General features: G+C 41.9%; 2 protein-coding genes across 3 annotated transcripts; both read right to left on the bottom strand.

Annotated features, from left to right (window-relative positions):
• Window positions 1-9,262: 9,262 nt before the first annotated feature.
• Window positions 9,263-10,476, bottom strand: crp1 (C-reactive protein 1). The gene is made up of 3 exons (XM_041029228.1): window positions 10,429-10,476; window positions 10,239-10,302; window positions 9,263-10,080 (listed from the first exon to the last, which is right to left on the bottom strand). The coding sequence occupies exons 1-3, from the start codon at window positions 10,429-10,431 to the stop codon at window positions 9,470-9,472; spliced, it is 678 nt and encodes a 225-aa protein (XP_040885162.1). The 5' UTR covers window positions 10,432-10,476; the 3' UTR covers window positions 9,263-9,469.
• Window positions 10,477-11,678: 1,202 nt separating this feature from the next.
• On the bottom strand, window positions 11,679-17,382 carry stub1 (STIP1 homology and U-Box containing protein 1). Of its 2 annotated transcripts, none has more exons than XM_041029226.1 (8): window positions 17,254-17,382; window positions 16,249-16,478; window positions 15,852-16,050; window positions 15,392-15,557; window positions 15,164-15,239; window positions 14,960-15,016; window positions 13,896-14,012; window positions 11,679-13,644 (listed from the first exon to the last, which is right to left on the bottom strand). In XM_041029226.1, the coding sequence occupies exons 2-8, from the start codon at window positions 16,360-16,362 to the stop codon at window positions 13,519-13,521; spliced, it is 855 nt and encodes a 284-aa protein (XP_040885160.1). In that variant the 5' UTR covers window positions 16,363-16,478; window positions 17,254-17,382; the 3' UTR covers window positions 11,679-13,518. The 2 variants fall into 2 exon arrangements, with proteins under 2 accessions (XP_040885160.1, XP_040885161.1); XM_041029227.1 differs by having other exon boundaries at window positions 13,507-13,644; window positions 14,956-15,016.
• Window positions 17,383-19,061: the final 1,679 nt, after the last annotated feature.

The raw sequence follows: 19,061 nt of genomic DNA, 5'->3' as shown, positions 1-19,061 counted from the left end.
AACGGCTTCCACTGATCTAATGTTTGTTCCATCCCTCTGCAGACAACACCAAGCTGATAGCCACACAGTAACAGTAAAAAGTCTAGAAAGATTTCAAGAGTCAGGGAATTCATATCTACAGATTAAACCAGACTAAAAGGTCTACAGCCACACAGTGGCTTTAAGTAGGTACAGCAGGGCTTACTACTCACAATGAAAATTGTGAAACATGAAACATGAAAAGAAAAGCTATGGATTCACCAAAGTCAGTACGCTTCATCCTCAGGGAAACACTGATGTCTGTACAAAGTTTCATGGCTGTTCATTCAGTAGCTGCAGAGGTATTTTAGTCTGGACTAAAGATGGTGGACTGAGGGGAGGATGAACTAACAGACCAACAGTTTGACTTTGAAATCCCTGTAGCCAAGCTGCAAGCATGGCTAAAAAAAAAAAACAATGTATATGAGTTTATGTGAGGACATATGAGTCTGAAAGGAGCAAAAGAAAGAGCTAAAGCCTGATTAAAATGTGTAGATTTAAAAAATGAGGTCATGAGCAAGTGCCTTCAGTGTCATGGTTTGGTCTCCTCTCTCACCTGGGATCAAACAAAAAAACAATAGCCAGTCTCAAAGCTTGGGTCCCTCCTCCATCTTCACCACCACCGGCCACCAATTAACCATGATCAGAGTTTAGCAGGTCACAATCAGTCAGACAGGTGGCCTAGAGGTAAAAACACACAAACACACAGGCACAGTTATTCCTACACACATATCTCCAACCCAGCTGCTCCACAGTGGGTCCACCCCCAAACAAACAGCGTGGAGTTAATTCCCTCACTCAGCAGCCATCTCTGAGACGACTGCAGTCATGGCTGTGACTGGCAGGCGTAGTCATTAGATCCCTAGATACCCCCACTGGCTGCTCTTTTTACCCTCTTTTGTGTGTGTGTGTGTTGAGTGGTGGTAGTGGCAGCGGGGGGCGGGTTACAGAAGAGCAGTGATGGGTGTCAGCACTGAGACCTGGTCCAGTCTGCTGTGGCCTGGTGTGACAGCACTGCTGCCTGACCACCCCACCCCTGACCCCCTCTCTCCTGCCTGCATCGCCCCAAGAGACGTGGAGGGTGATGGGGACTGGCACCGCAGGGGCCTCCTTGGCTGGTGCCTTTGCTGGTGGTCTCCGTGGCCTATTAGTGTCTTGCTATGGGCCTGTCAGACTGACAAAACAGGGGCCTGTCAAATTAAGCAGGGGCTGAATATCGGAGATATGTATTCAAACGCACCAAGGGGAGATGGTGGCAGGGAGGGGAGAAGAGAACCAGGATGAGGAAACCACCGGTGCTAATGTCGACACTAAGTGAGAGTGACAGGTTGAGAGCTGATCGGAGGGTGAGGATGGAGAGAGAGAACGAGAGAGAGAGAGAGAGAGAGAGAGAGAGAGAGAGAGAGAGAGAGAGAGAGAGAGAGAGAGAGAGAGAGAGAACAGTAACGGTAGATGATAATGGTGGTGTGGTTGTCCTGAGGAGACTTGTTAAGGGCCAGTCCAGACAGAGCCAGACAGCCACCATTCCCAAGGATCTGAACGCAGGTAAACTGCTCCAAGTTTGGCCCGAACAGCTTGGAGTTACAGCACTTCCACTTAATGAGATCAGACTGATGAGCTCCGTGTACAGGTGTATCTCTGTATGTGCGCCAGTGAAGCATCCCAAACCGCAGAAGTATTTACTGGAACAATAAGTACTTCCTCTGTTGGCCAAGCACATGTACCCAAGGCTCTGATGACTTTTTGTGAAAGACATGCACATGAAAAAAACAAGCATTTGTCAGGGCACCGAAGGCATCTTGCACGGTCTTTTCATATCACTGCACCGCAACTTAAACTTTTTGTCTCTTCACTGTTTGTGCTACCTTACCTCTGGAGACACACTGGCTCCACATGCTTCAGGCCAGGCCATTATGAAGCCATACATAGTTAGTGTACCTGCAATAAATCTCAACAAAAGTGTCAGAGTGTTACAAAACAGCTCAGCTCCGTCACTACACATGGAGTCATCCAGCTTCACTGAGAGCTGGGAATGCAGGTGTGCTTCATCTCTGGGCTTCATCTTGTGCTCAGCTCTGAGAAGAAGACACTGAAACACAGGAGCAGGTGAAAGCTCAGCAGTAGGGCCGAGTGTTATGGCAGTTGTATGACAAAGCCCCCGTGTGAGCATGCATGTGTGTGTCTTACGAGGGGAGCTGTGGCAGGGCCTGTGTGTTTCGGGGGAGAGCTGCGACTCTCCCTCTCATGTCGCTGCGCGTTGCTGAGACTGAGAGGCTGATGCACAGTGGCAGCTCCCCCCTCGCAGCCACAGGCCTGCCCAGAGCCACTGCAGATGATAGTTTTAATTGCTTTCAATCTTTCAGGCTAGTCCCTGCCCAGTGGCGCAGAGTGCTTGTGTGTGTTTGTGCATGTGTGAGATGGTGTTTCTGTGTGTGCACATGTGGTGTGTTTATGTTGAGCAGTTATTGTCTGTGAATGCTGTACACATATGTGGTGTGTGTTTGATGGATGTGTTTGTCCATTATGAGAGGAAAATTAACAGAGAATTAAGGCCTGGCAGTGATGCATCTGATGCACATTTCGGCAGAAGAAGACTGAGAAAAACATATGTTTATCAGACTGCCTCCGCTGTGAAGGCCGTGTAACTGAATGCACAAAAAAAGGTGAAAGGACAGAGTGGATGATTAAATAGATCCCCCTTTCCATAAAGGTTACATGCCTTAATAAATAATAAAGTTGAAGGTTTTCATGCAAAGACCTCAAAACACGCACTCACATCCTTAAAAGCATCTTAAACGCGGTGAACTACAAAACCATCCGATCAATAATTCAGGGCGAGCGACGAGATGGCAAAACAGATCACAGAAAACAGCCTGCAATTAAAACGGCAGTCGTTTATTCCATGTGTGAATTAAATCACTTCTTTACTACAACTAACACCCACAGTCAGTCACAGTGGATGTGGAGCAGCAATATTTGTTTGTCAGAGCGTGTGCACCGGAGACTGGTGGTAGCAGGTCACCCAAAATGTGGCAGCCAGAAAAAAACTGTGAACTGATCTTACCTTTCAGCTTCATCATTCTTCAACACAAGAGAATCAAGTTACCTTTTCATTTTGCTTTAGCTTTTTTACATTTCTGCAGATTTTTTTTGTTGAGCTTTTAGGAGAGGTTTTGTATGATCAGTCACATGTGACTGTCTTTGTGTGCATATGATATAACAGCTGTGTCTAATATGCAAACACAAAAAATGGTGCATAACTCAAGATTTTATTATATATTTATACGTGTATTGGTCTTCCATGTATCAATCTACCTCTCTGCAATATGATGAGATTTTACTGTCATCACAATTTTCTATTCATTCTTCCTGCACCATTTCTAAAGTTATCAACACTAACAATTTCAGCTTGTTGAAATTATGTCACTGAAATAAATTGCAGTATCAATTAGGCTTATTTTTATACTGAAGAAAAAAATTATTCTTTTTTTACATAAATTTAAATATATAATTTTTTTTATCTTCTTCTGTCGGTCTGTTTCAGCTTCTGTGATTCAACCGATCAAATAACATTTGATAAAATAATGCCCTGAATTGGTCAATTTTGGCCGACAAATATTCATAAAGAAGAGTGTGTGCCGCTGTATGAGAGAGCAGAAATGTAGGGAACATTGAGTGGTGCAGAGAAAAGATTGAGTACTGAGTGGAGTTAAAACATGTTCAAGCTTACTTCATAAGTCTATTGAAATGCTGTGTCTTCCTCTTCGGTTTGATGTCTTCAGTGTCTGAGGTTTAACAGCACAGCAGATTAATCAGATTCTGTCTTCTGGAAGTGAAATGTCGCTCATTGATCCTTTAAACCTGAAACATAACAAGGCTCTGTGTTATCACATCACAAATGATCTCATAATTCATCTCGCTAATGTTGAAATTTGAAAAATAAAATTTCAAACCTCTGAGCCGATTTAAAATCAAATGTGTCTGAACTGCCTCAGAAAATTCTCCCATATGAAACCACAATATCCTCCACTGACCTACTGCAGGAAACATGCAGTCCATTTACACTGGGGCACATGTACAACAACCCCTTTCCTCCCTGCATTTCCTTACACATCTACACACAGACACACACACATCTGGCCGGGGGGTAAATTAACTAACATTCCCACAGAGGCTAATCTCCATCCATTTAGGGGGCTGTAATATTTAATCAGGAGGCCCTGAACCGTCTCCCAGCGCCACACGCTGTGGCACGGCTCATATGTTCACAGCAGAGGCCAGCCCAGAGGCGACGGAGGGGAATTCACTGCTAAAAGCCACAGTGCATTTAACCACAGTGCCTCTCACTCCGTTTTGCGCTCCGATCCTGCGTTCCTGTGGGGTGGAGTAGACAGGAAAACAGTAAGATAGGTGAGTACCGGAATGGTAGATGTGGGAATTTCGGCTGCAATTTTGTTTTTTGCCGTGTTTTTTGTTAAATAAACTCATTTCACATACTGTTAAGATGAGTTCTTGACTTTTCATTTCAGTGTTTGTAAAACAACTATCCCCCGTGCTGTGATAACACTCTGCCAATCCATGTTATGAATATGACATGTAAAGAATCTTTTTTTATGTACTCACCACATCACATCCAAAACAATGAACAATGAAACTGAAGCTGCAACTGATGATTATTTCTACTATCACTTCCCTTCTATATTTCTTATGGTTTAATGTGTGTTGTCCAAAGAAGTTGTAAAGACTGTTCTTTGTAATTTAAAACTAAAGAAATTTTACAATGATATGGATCCAAAAAAAGAAGCTAATCTTCACATTTCAGAAGCTGGAACCAGTGAAAATGTTGCAGTTTTGCTCAATGAATGACTTAAACAATTATATCGAAAATAAAATGAAATCAATGGAAAGGGGTACTCCTGTGATTTTTTTTGTTGCACTTCCATAAAGTTTGGGGGACCCAGAAGAGACAGATTGGAAAAAAAGAGCAGTTAAAATCAACGCAGCAGACGCTGAGATATTCTGACTTTCATTCCCCAGTGTGAGTAAACCTCCAAAAACATCAGATCCTGTGCTTCCCATAATGCAATTCAGTGGTGTTTTTCAGATTAGATCCTCACTGCTCGGTAAATACATTTTTCAAACTCCACAGCCCACTTTGTAACACAGACTTTCTGCTAAAATTGTGAAGACACGGATCCACAAAAAAGATTGGAAAAGGGGCTCCCTAAACGGGTCAGTGGTGAAAAAGAAGAAAAGCGACTGAATGCAGAAAAAAATAAGGGAGCATAATCCAGAGTAGCTGCACCAAATGTGCCACTGAATGCCTGATACAACTGCTTTCACAGACTGTGTGGTACCACAGAGACTTCACACATAAAAATTTGTGTAATGCCCCTTTAATTTCCTGTCAGTTGACTCATCAATTAATTTAATAATCGTTTTAGCACTAAATGAAATGCAACAAAGCCACAAGTTTCAAGCTGTAAAATGATTTTTTCACATTTCATAAAGGTATTATTTACCACACACACACAGTGTTTCAGTGCTAGTCTTCCTGACACAGGACATGCAGTACAATACGGTGTTAGCCGTCCTGCCTGGAGGTATCGCACCGGACAGAGCCAACTGCTCCCACACTCACACACAGTAAAGGTCAGGTCTCGCACCATCAGCGTGAAAAGCCTGCACTGAAAAGGGTATCGTCCATCTGTTTTTAACAGTTCAGGACTGCTGATGATTGTGGGTGCGCATCTGTATGAACAGTACATACAGTGTGTGCTTGATCTGACCTGCAGCAAAAAAAAAAAAAAAAAAAAAAAATGCCGTCTGCTGTGATTTTGTGTTTTAGAAACATAATATTTGTGTTCTTAGGTGTCGAGTGATAAAAGTGCTATGTGTGTGGCCGTTGTAACGCCTGCTCCCTGATTCAGACTGACTCTAATGGGAAGGCCTGGTGAATTTTTCATACAGCCCAGAGGGGGAGGATGAGTGACCACACTGGAAGATTACAACCTCTAAGAGAGAGAGGGAAAGAAAGAGGGCAGTAGGGTGAAGGAGTAACCTGACATTCAGGTCGTAGCCTCACCCTCCATCAGGCTTTTGGTGAACGTTTGCTGAGAAAGAATTAATTGAACCAAACTTGAATAGATGTTAAAGTCATTTAACTTTTTTTTAAAATCACAATCCTCTAAAAATGCAGTCTTTATAAGTAACTGTAATTCTTTAGTTTAGTGAAGTTTCTAGTGTGACAAATGTTTTTATGACTCAGTTTGAAAAAAGGGACACAGTCTTCTGTACCCACTGCTGTGAGTATAGTACCCACTTTCTATGTCTATGCTGTGTAAATTTAAATTTGTAGATATTCTGTATTGTTCTTGATTAATCTGTGATCATCCATCATGTACTAAATCTAATAAACAAGAGCAACTTCATCCTGATGATCCTTTGTGGGCTTCATGAAGGAAAGCAGGCTGAATAATGCCCAAGATCCCAATTTAATGGGCTGAAATTTCTGCAAGAAAGCTCTAAAAAAATTATCCATCTGTTCAATGCACACATGCCACAGCTCAGTCAGATAGCTCGTAGCACTGTCTTGCGTATGCAAATATGTTTTGCCTGGAAATCTATTTGGAGTTGCTCGAAGGAATCCAGAACGGCCCTCCTTCTGTCTCCCCTCGCCGGCTCACGCGGGTCTCCCTCTTGCCGTCTATCTCCCCTCGCGTGGAAAACGCTTTTACCAGCTCCACACGCATGGACATACAGTCAGTGGCACAGCCTCACCTCAGACAGCTTAAACCACCACAGGCCAATATGCAGATCTCAGAGGCCCACACTGGCGGCCCTGTCCGCGAGCAGGACAAGGAGCCCTGCAAGTGTTTGCTCAGTTGGATAAAACATGCAATACTGGGCCACAGAGGGAATAATTATCCACTCTGTGAAGAGGCCACTGATTGTGTCCTTCTTTTAAGGACATGAAGTCTTTCTTTGGTGCAGAAACAGTAGAGTGTGAAGACCCAGAATACAACCTGTCTGCAAAAAAAAAAAAAAAGTTATTTAAAAGAGTTATTTGTCATGAAATGAAAAGGTTTCAAGTGTTAAAATATAATTTTATCCTGTGTTTACTTTCTACAAGATGTTAGTGTCTTTATTCATAAGGTGTTCTTTGATTTATAAAATACTACTTTTCATTCTTCTTAAATTGAAATTACTGAAACAGTGGAAGGACTCTAAATTAAACCTTTATACACAGACATTTTGCTTGCAGATGTACGTATGAAGAATTAGTACCCCTTTTGGGCAGAGATGCAAAAAGAAGGAAATAACAGACCGCGTGTGTGTGTGTGTGTACCAGAGGGCTGAGAAGCCAGGCTTGGGCAGATGGTCCACAAAGGTGTTACCACACAGTGAGTGGGCACTGCGATTGATGCATTGCAACATCCAAGAAGGTGGAACATTTGGCTGCTGACCCGCAGTCAGAACTCATTGGCCCTGCCTTCTCCTTATTTAGCTGCTGCGAGAGAGCCGACGGGTGATTTGGTCGGAATAAACACACTCTCGGAACGCGGCACTTTCCCACCCTCAAGGGAGCCTGCACGGGCTGTGCGCTGGAAACTTCCTCCCTCGTTCTCTGCAAGGAGGTCACGATGGTGGTGCAGGCAGGGAGGATGAGTGCACGGAGCCATGGAGACGGACAGAGACGGCACACAGGAACTTCGGGTTACTGTGTTACACTTGGATGGAGAAGATCTGACCTTGGGCTTTATTCTTAGGGGCCTTTGTTAGTGAAGCAGCTCCATATGACTTGATTTCTGCAAGAGACATGTAACACATCCATCTTATTATGTTTCTTTGCCATGTTTATCTCAAGAACAGAGCAGAAATGAGGAAAATCTGGAGACAAAGGCCCATGAGGACAGGGTGTAGAGGCTTTAAGTGACAGTCTCCTTCATTCGAGTTTAAAAAGGGTCTCCTGAAAATGGCATCACAAAATCAATAAAAATTACAAAGTGCATCCAAGAAACAGCTGGATAAGCCAAAATTAATTTGTGCTTTCTCAGTAAAGATTTGATTGATGGAAAGGTGGGAGCTTCCACCCCTTTCAGCCAAATGAGTGAAATTCTTTTTTAGAAAAAAATCTACAATTAAAATTCTATGAACAATAAAGTAAATCTAATTACTCGCTTGTTGGAATTATGTATACAAGTTATTATTTCTTTAAAATGTGTCCAAAAAAAGATGAGTATGAAAAGGAGGCTGCCAGAGCTCAAAGACAAAATATTCTCATTAATTACAAACAGTATTAGTCATGCACATGGCAAGATTTTATTTCAGACCCAAAAGCGTTCTTACATCAGTTGAAACATGGAAAATTCATGAGTGGGCCCAGTAACCAAAGGCAACATTATGGCAATGGATTCTAAACACAATAATTTCTATTTGTCTCTCAGTGCAGTTAAATCATTAAGTCTACTGTAGAAATAATACATCCCCCTGGTTTTTTGTTTAAATATCTCATTCATATTTTTATCATCAATATCACTGGGCAAACAACTAATGCTGAAACAAATGCTGACAAATGTCCAATGCATAACTGCAGGTTTTTGAAAAAGACTTGTTTTTGTTACAATATGATAGATTTCAACCAAAAAAAAATTTTTTTTAAGTGATAGTTTCATTGCAGTTCAATTTTATTTTAAATGCATCATATCAAGTCTATTGTGATTTGCTGTTAAACCACTGGTATCAACAGCAATGTGAGCTGATCACTTAGTTATTTGACATTATCTGCAAAATCTTAACCCTCTGCAAATAAAACCTAAATTAAATCTATTTGAACTGTAGCAATCAAACGTTTTTTCTTAACATTTTAATCTTTTATGCGTGGCCTCGGTTAATAAGCATAAGTATGTCACAACACGTCAGTGGATGCGTGTATGGCGCAGCTCTGTTCAACACGAGTTTCTGTTTGATGTGAACTAGTGCAGACTGCCACCCTATGGATGCATCCGGCACGTCAACATTTCGTGCTTGATCTTTAACCCGCCTGCTCTCACAACAATCAAAGGATAAAGCTTTGAGATACAAAGAAGGTTAGTATCACTTTTAAAAAAGGCAAAAAATAAAGGAATAACTGAGAGCATAAACTGAGTTACCATGTAGAAAAATATATGAGTGATGCATTAAAGATGTAAAACGACGGACAACAAAGTACTGGCTTTTGTTGTCAGTGTTAATTTGCAGTTGAAAATGGTTATAGCCTACTTTATAGACACAGCAGATAATGAATGTCCCAAACACTCCTGCTTTCTTCTGTTGGTCTTTTAGGGAGAACAGTTGAAGGGTTTTAACATAAAACAACCCTGAATCTAATAAAGGCAATCACACATATCAGTATCAGTCCAAGACAAATCTCTAAACCCTCATCCCTCCCTGCAGCCAACTCCTCTTCGAGTCAGTCATCATCCACCACCATCACATTCCCGTTCAGCTCATACTCTATAGTGGGCCAGTCAAAGATGTTTCCCTTGGGAACTTTGTGCCCATAGTGCCAGGCCTGGATCATACTCCTGGACAGCACAAAGTCCCACATATTCAGATCGGTCACCTCCCCTACAAAGCTCTGCGTGGCCTCTAAACCCCCCAGGTGCTTGTCCGGGTCCTGCCCCAGGAGGACTGTGCCTTTTGGACGGATGGTGTGCCCAGGTTTGTAGACCTGGTAGGTGCTGCGCTTCCCCTCCACCCAAAAAGCAGCCAGGCCAGTGCGAGACTCCCAGGTGAGACAGAGACTGGTGTGGAAGGTGGTGAGGGGCGGCAGGTTAAAGAAGGCGCCGTCACCGCTCAAGTAAAATGAGATACGCCCATCCTTCTCACGCCACACATTGAGTTCATCATAGTCAGCCGTGCGGTAGGCGAACAGGATGATCTGCCGGTCTTCTGGCAGCTCAGTGGCCACACGCATGCAGAGTGTGAAGGCTTTAAGCCCCATCTCTTTCTGAGGGATCAGGGCCACGAAACTGAAGTCTGTCTCATAAGGGAAGACCAGGACTTTGTCACTCAGACCCACTGAGGCAATACAGACAAAAAAAAAAGAAAGAAATAATAAGACACCAAATCTTGATCAGTGTGTGGAAAAACATAAAACACAAAGGTTTGAAAATCTGTGCAGAAATTCAAGTAAAATTATCATTTTCTCTAATGACATTTTGTTCTTGAAATCCTACCTTGTGTGCCAGTGGAGAGACTCAAAGACAATCCAAAGACACTAAGCAGAACCACAGCAAACATCTGCAAACACACACAAAATATCTGTGATCTTCTGAAAACCCCAAGGTGATATCGATCATCGGTCACTTCAGTCACATCAAAGATGAAATTAAGTCCAAAGTTACCACAGCAGACATCTTTTCTTACCATTTTGATGTTGTTTTGTTGTTCGTCAGTGTTGCTAACTCAGTCCCACTTTGCTAATGACCCGTGAACAGACCTCTTCCCTCCTAGCACCGGGCATGACGTCAGCTCTTCAGTGGATGCTCTGACAATAGGCCTGGTGTGCGAGGGCTGAGTGATGCTGTCCTGTGCATGTGACTGATGCAGACACACACACACACTATTCCACCTCCGTGAGTGTGTGTGTGTGTCCATATCACATGACAGGGCATTTACATCAGAAAACATTTGATCTGATCAAACGATGCAGAGATTTCTGGAATTTTTTTTTTTTTGTGATTAACAGCCTCTCGCTGAGATTGTTGAACATGGTGTTCACTTCTGAGCTTCACTTCTGTTGGTCAAAACTTTGAAAACTGACATTTGAAAAGTTCAGCAGAAGTATGTCTTACCAAAATCAATCTCCCTGGTTACTCTGGACATCCCTAGGAACAGTTTTCACAGGAAATACCTCCTTGAGTGAACAGACCTGACAAAGTCCTTGCATATTTAAAGAGTGCAAGTCCTGCTGACCCTTTACTTGCATCAGCGCCCATTATTTCATAAACATGTTAGGCGTTAAATATTTTAAGTTCAAGGTGACAGCTGCATTTGTTTAACATAACCTCATATCTTGTGACAGTGACACTTGATACACCTGCAATAATTACAACCTGTTTAACCTGAGTTTGTGGCTTTAGGCCTGACTAAGTGCTGGATTTTTGAGGTTGATAACAATAATATAATTTTTTTTTTTTTTATTTTGACAATCAGATGATATTTTCACATAAATGCATGAACAAGAATTACAGCGCAAGATACGGACTGAGTAGAACATTTTATGGCTGAAAAATAAACCATCTGGCAAACTACTGTGTATAATGGTGACACTTTCTAGTTACTTAGTCATTAACATATACACCAATAGCAAAATATCTGTGATAAGCTAATAACAGCCAGTAAATCAGCCTGGCTCATTTAATCGATCAGGCTCAGCTACAGAGGTCAATTCAAGTCTGAAAAGCAGTCACAGGAAAAAATTTGGTAAAATATCAGTTAACGGGACTTTTTGTTTTTACCAAACTACGGACTCAAAAAATAAGTCAAGTCAGATGACTCAGATTCTGAACAAATTACAACATTGCTTTTACCAAACTTATTATTTCTTGTTGGGCTCGTGTCATGAATTGTACTGCAAAGCTGTTATTTTGTTAGGTTCGAAACAACAAACAAACTCAAAGTTCACGGTTTAATTGGGAACAAATGAAAACTGAACCAGGCATTCATGTTATCAACATATCTACATTTAATACAGTTTCTCAAGCTCTAGGATTTCTCAAGAAAAAAAAAAAACCCTATTTTGTCAAGAAATAAAATCTGAGATACACAAGCAAATTATTTACACTGCCTGCTCCCCAACACGGACCACCGACAGGCCTAATTCACCACAGACGCAAATTCAGCAGAAAAACCTGTAAACTAACAGCACGGAACTGAAAATGTGTTTTATAGAGAATGCCAGCAAACCAGCATGCGAAAAACCTGGACTGAGGTATGGATGAGATAAGATGGTCGTAACTCTTCCAGCACTTCTAACGAAGAGGAGGTTGGTACAGGGGATGCTAGTGAACCTCAAATCCTTGTAACAGGATATTCCAAAACTTAAAGTCAGTTTAACACCGGTGAGTGGTTTATACAAACCGTGATACCCATTTACTTTCTTTCTTTTTTTCTAAGTGTGACACTGGGAGGAGAAGGTGCATAAAATGAACAGCAAAAAAAAGTGAGGAAAATGACAACCGACCTCTTGTTTTTTTGCAAAGCAACACTTCATGCTTGATGTGAGCATCCACTGCCATTCCAGGCAAACGGCACGAGCCAAACACAACGTCCGAGCACATTTTTGTTTCTATGAACGACACAGACAGCACAGACCATTCATCAAAGCAGATTTCAGCATCAGCCCGAACAGTTGATGTCATCTATCAAAATTCAAACATTTCAATATTTTCAATGAATATCCAGCAATGTGATAACTTTTTGTTTTTCCTGTGCAGCAGTCATTTTCATTCATTTTCTGTATCCAGTTCAAGGTTGTTTTTTCATGACAACCTTACATTGTCCTGTTAAAAAACATTTTGAATTACTGTAGGTCAAACCTAAAGAGTATAGTATGCATACATTCAACGTATTTCAATTGTCTGTATTAGGGTGTGATTGCAAAGATTTAAAGAAAAAAAAATACAACAATCTACTCAAAGTTGTACAGTATGGTGACACAGGTGGGTTTGTCTGGAGCGCCACATTCATGCCAGTTGACTCACAACAGGTTTAAATGCTAAGTGAAACAATTATCCTTGACTATTTTTCAGTTATCATCATGTAAAACTTGCATACAAACTAGTTACCCTAGTTGAAAACATGGTTTTGGCATTTTAGTTACCACTTCAGCAAATGTTCATTAAGAAGTCGGCAAATGCTCCATTCTTCAAAGAAAAAAAAATTATTACGAAACACTAGAGTTAACGCCAAATAGAAAGCCAATGTCTTAATAAATTCTGCAACCAAAACATAGATTTCTGTATAGTGGTGGTGTCTGCAAAACACTGGAGTGCAATGCTGATGCTTTCCAAAGGATTGTGGCACTCAAGAGAAAGAGAGAGACAGAGAAGAAGAAAGGAGGGAGCATGAAGAGACCTGAGAACATGGCCCCTTATTTGAGTAAAGAAAGGAGTCAGGGTTGAAAGACTAGAAACAGCATGACAGAGGAGAAGGGGAACTTAGGAGAGAAAGTATAGAAAAGGCAGAAGGAATAGGGTTTTTAAAGGGAGCAGCGGGCCATGAATGCCGAGCCTCAGAAAGTTGGAGCAGGAAGTTTTACAGCAAAGATAAAATGTGGGGAGGAGAGGCAGACCGAGATACACGGCTCCCATTTGGTAGTCCACAGTGTGGCTTCTCCCGCTTGTGTAAAGTACATATCCAGGCAAGGGGTGATCTGTTCTCTAAAGTCTTGTGTTGTCCAGGCTTTGTGTTGAGTATCGGGGTATGATGGAGAAATGGGAGGTGGGTGCCCCCTCAGTAGTCCTCCACCCAGCCGTTCTCCTGGATAAAGGCATCGATGACTTCCTTCATGGCCAGGTTCGGGATCAGCTGGTCCTGGGTCAGGGGACTCCTGGTGACGGGGTCAAAGTGACCCACCCGCTGTAGAGATTTTGGAATTTAACCACTACTTAGAAATTAATGTTGACATATAAATATCAATACAACCACACAATACCACACAAATCGAGATGGGAAAAAAAAAATCTGTATGACTAAATCAATGTTGTATGTAGGAATAAGAATTAGAATCATGTGCTTATGTGAAGGAGGCTCATGAACTAAAAACCTCTAAATTGCAAAATCAGCAGTCATAGGCAAAGTTATTAGACTCTGAGATAACGACAGTTCACCTGTAGGTGCTCTTCAATGTCCTTGCGATCATAGGTGATTCCACTGGGTGTGATGCAGGGCTCCCTCATCAGCTCGAAACTGATTTTCCCACAGAGATAATCTGGGATTTCCCGCTTCTGAACAGACAACAAAACACAGCAAGAGTCACACTGATGTAGTGCTAAGAGATATATCATAACTGCTACCGTGATGCTAAGACACAGCTTAAATCTCATCATTTCCTGGTCGTATAGGGTTTGATACAATCATATCCACATTAATGTTTTTTTTAATCTCCTGTAAAAACATCGCCCACTCCAAAAAGATCATAGATTAGATTAAACATTGCATGAAAGCACCAATGCTCACACTCAAAATATCATCAAACTGTTAAAATATCATATATCATATCATATCTATATAATGTCAGTATTTCTTTGATCAGGATTTACCAGCTCTACAGTTGAACCACCTTCTCACACATACAGAAGAGAAACACCCTGCACTCAGGATGGTGTCATTTCAACTCACAAATACATGACAACTAACTCAGTCAACAACTATCTATCGCAAGGATAATTAATCACCACAAGGCTTGGCAAACAAACAGCGACTGTTACTGTAGAAACAGCTTGGGCTGGAAATGAGACATAACTGTCTGCCTATAGTATAGGTGCATTTGTAAAGCATGCAGTCACAGGTGTTAGCAGTAGCGTGTAGGCTGAATGTACAACACAGGAACAAGGCAGAGAGAATGCACTTGCACCAAGGAAATACATTTGAGATGTGCCTCCATATCTGTACACAAATCTGAAAGTGTGTGTGTGTCTGTGAGAGTCTATTTCTGTTGTTGCTATGTCAACCATCAGAGAAGATAGTGTGAAGTAGGTGTGTGCTGTAAGCAAAGATGCATTCGTGTGGGTGAACGTGATTAATGCGAGCCTGTCTGTTTGTTAGCCATATAAATGGACTGGTGACCCAGCTTTTTGCTCACTGCATGATGGGATAGCCTCCAGCCCTTTCATAACAGGAATAAGTGGGTATGGCAAATGACTGAGTGACAGAATAAAATTTTCATACTTACTTTTCTTTTCTCATCCACTTGAGAGAAGAGCTCATCCATGTCCATTAGATACTTGTCCTAAGCAGGTCATATTTCTAAATGTTAGCAAAATGTTTCATGCAACCCGAATGTTCACATGTATTCATGAATATTCAACTTCTTATTAAAATATCAAATTATTTGTTAATTTAATGCATCACAGCTAAAACACATGCAAAGGCGTACATGTTTCGATGCAATCTTGGCAGCATCGCCTCCATTTTGATTGTCATCCTGTTTTTCTTTGTATTCTTCTAACTCCCTGCAAAAGCACAAAGTTATTAAAAATTCCATCTCCATCCAGAACAAAATGATAATGAAACCCACATGACAGACTCATTTCACTGATCAGCAATAATCATCAAGAGATCATTATCAGACAAATAACCATGCAGGGATTTTTGACTGCATCACCTTTCTTTCTCAGCCAGAATAAGTTTGGTCAAATAAGCATGTAACTCGTTCTCCTGGTTAATACGCTTCTCTTCAATGCTGTTCCAGCGTTTCTTCTTGGCAATGCGCAAGGCACTGGGGATGTCGTCTCCGAAATTCAGCCTCTGTTCTTTTGCCAGGTTATACGCTGTAAGAGAAAAACATCATTACAGCAACAGTGGTTTGCAGCTAAAATGTCTCCTTAACAATTTCTTTCTGACATCCCTGCAGATTTAAGAGGCGCTGTATTGTCAGTTTATTACAATAAGCACTTATTTGAAAAAGTTACAGCTGATTCTAAGATCAGCACATTAACTCTGAGACCATGGACAGCAGGAATGGGAAAATGAAAAAGGGCACATATGACATATTCAAGCTGCTATCGCAAACACAGCAATCGCAAACACAGCAAAAGTTTCATTTTTTAGGAGGGTGTTCTAACCTTTCTGCAGGTTGCCAATGGCCTCATCATAGTTTTCCAGCTCCAGGTGACACTGGCCCAAGAAGAAGTGGGCCTTGACTGACTGGCTGTCCAGCTCCAGCGCATGCTTACAATCTGCCAGAGCCTTGTCATGCTGCTGCAGCTTCACATGGCAGAGAGCCCTGTTGGTGTAGTACACTGCCACAGACGGATTACGGTTCTGGAAGACAGAACATACCAGACAATACACATACACAGCAGTATTACAGCACTGTGTACTAGACTTCACAATTACATTCAGGGGAAAATTCATCCATTCCATGTTTCTGACTAGGACGTAACAATTATTTAACGTGTGCTTTGGTGAAGATGTCTATGCATTATTGATGCTACTTCCTTTACAATGACAGTTACTTACAATAGCTTTGCTGTAGCATGTAGCAGCTTCCTGGTACTTGCGGCAGAGGAACAGCCGGTTCCCCTGCTCTTTCAGCTCCTGCGCTGTGGAACTCTTCTCCGGGCTGCCGGCCATTTTCTCCGCCGGCTCCGCGGGGCCCGCCTCGCCCTGCTTCCCTATCCTGTTCCCCGTCTCTTCGGCTGGCTAACTGACAGGTTCAAAAATGCCCTGTCCCTCCTGGATCTCGCACACTAAACCAGGGAAACAAAGCATGTAAAGTCAAGTCAACATTTACAAGCGTGCATTCGCTGCAATGCACCTGCAATGCGCGTCTTGGGTGAATTAGGTGCAGCCCTCGATTCAACACAAATGGGCATCCGTTTAATTCGCTGACTGTGCTCACAGCTGAAAAATACAGCGAGGTGGCTAGACGGCGAATTAACTATTCATGTGACGGACATCAGCGGTAACTAAATGAGCAGCACAGCTAGCTATACAGCCACCAGAAAACGTTAACACTCACGGTCCCTTCCGTTACTGCAAGGCTTTTAACAATGCTACAACACTGCTACACAGTGGTAGTTAAATGATGTAAACAAGCAACGTTCAAATGTTATTATCGTTTGGGTCACTAACATCTACCGAAGCCGCAAGACAAGAGTGACAATGTCGCTAAGTTTAGTTATCAGCAAACAAGAGATCGGTGCTCAGATGTTAGCCAGTTAGCTGAGTTAGCATGTTGTCGATTAACGCTTCGCCGGGCGGTTCGCTAATAAGAAGACAATTCTGCCCACTCTGCGGTCACAACATTACAAATCCAACCAGCAACTGAATTGGAATTTTGGGCTATAGCTATTATGGTCCAAAGTCTTTTCGCCCTTTATCTCAACATTTACTAATTTACTAATTTACTAGTGGCTAATGCTAGATTAGCTTGTGTGCTACACAGCCTATACTGCCTTCTGTTGTAACTATGCCAATGCAAGTTAGGGTTTGTTTCTGAGATCCAAGGTTTTCAGTCCTTACCTTATAGAGGTGATCTTACATACAGGTAAGATAGATTTAATATACTGTGATATCAAATCTTAACCGATTTTTTCTCCCCATACGAGCTGTCTTGACAGGTTGTTGTTATGCTGACGTCAAGCGCTTACGCGACGTCAACGGAAGCCGAAGGGACGTTTTTTTTTTTCCTTCACGGCAAATCGCCATTTACCACCTAGAATAAACTTTCTTCCGGAGAAAATATACATGGATTGAACATACAATGTATGGCAGTGTCCCTGAAATATGTGTAAAAAAATATGATTTGCTTAAAACTGTTGAGATTTGATTGTGATTTCCCCTTGTGAATAATTTTGTAAACTGAAAAAATATATATCCTTAACCTGCTCTTTATACTATATCTTTACAAATTATGTTACTGCCGCATACTGCCTTCTAGTTGCATCTACCACCACGTCTGACGGTAGGAGAGCAGAACACCGCAAAGTAACCACCAGCAGATGGTGCTCTATAATCAAAGTTTTATCCTAACACACTAAAGCAAATGTTCACTCAAAAAAACCTTTTGGTCTGATATTCCATGACAGTGATCTTTTCATCAGTGGGAGGCTTGCACAGAGAAACATCAGAATCAAGAATCATCAAGAATTTAGTATATATAACCAGGGCCATCCCACCCACAGAGAGATTCAGCCCCACACATACAGATCCGTAAATGAGCCCTGAGACCTTTAATAATAACATTCAAGTTTAGCCATGGAGGAATTAACAAGGCTGTGACAGTGGACAGGGTCACTTTCATCCCAGTGTGTTGGGGCTCTGTGAAGGCTCCACTAAAAGATGTGTGTGAAGATTAGGGCACATCCCCTGAGCAAACACACTGATAAATGCAAGAAGGGGGCCGCTGAGCTGCAGACCCACCAGCGTTGTGTGTCCCCAGCTGTGTTTACCTATCTCCACCAGTTTGGTCCCCTGATCCCCTTCTTAGAACACCCACCCACCAAACCAGCCCCCAGTCCAGGTTTTAGATCATAGATGCAGACTGATAAGGACAAACACACTAATACTGCAAGTTTTGATTCAAGGATGAGAAACTGTCATCAGTTTTTTTTTTTTTTTGTCTTTGTCAAACAATATTCCCATTCATCCCACCGTGCAACTGGAATTTAGATGTAACTATAATTCCATATTTTGCACAAGAAAAACACATCATGTCTGAATAGTCTTTTCATTAACCTCCCCATTTTGCTCATCATTTATGTGATTATTTCTTAAGTCTTATACCTTAGTTCCTCACATATGAAAGAAAAAAGTGATGAAAGTTAGACATAGATATAATTTCATTGCATTTCCCTGCCATAAAAAAAGGTTTTAAAAGCATACGAAATTCTACAACAAAATATTGTGTGAAGAAACTTGCATACCAGAAGTGGGGAGTAATTGGAGGGATTATGTGATTGTTTGATTAGGATTAGAAGAATTCGAAACAGAATACAAATATACACCCCACATTGTGATGGTTCATATGAATGCTGTTTGGAGAACTCCTTGCTTACATTTAAACTGCCTCTCCCTCTCTCATCAGCTCTCCGCCCACTCCAAGGTCCCAACCGTCACTCACCGCCATCCCCCCCATCAAACCCAACTGCTGCCCACTGCACCAGCTGGCTGAGCTTCCAGTCACCTTGGCAACAAGACCAGGAAGTTGCCTGGCTCCTCTGGCACAGCTGAAAAGCTGCCACTTCCTGATTGATTCTGGTCTTTCTTTCTGCCTGTGTAGTCGTTTTCCCATTTGGCAGTGGTCTCAGCTATTCAGCGCCAAAGTCCCT

Source organism: Toxotes jaculatrix, chromosome 21, assembly GCF_017976425.1.
Source record: "Toxotes jaculatrix isolate fToxJac2 chromosome 21, fToxJac2.pri, whole genome shotgun sequence".
In the NCBI taxonomy this organism is placed as follows: Eukaryota; Metazoa; Chordata; class Actinopteri; family Toxotidae; genus Toxotes; species Toxotes jaculatrix.
Note: the sequence above shows the minus strand (reverse complement) of the source record. Positions and strands in the feature narration are given on the sequence as shown.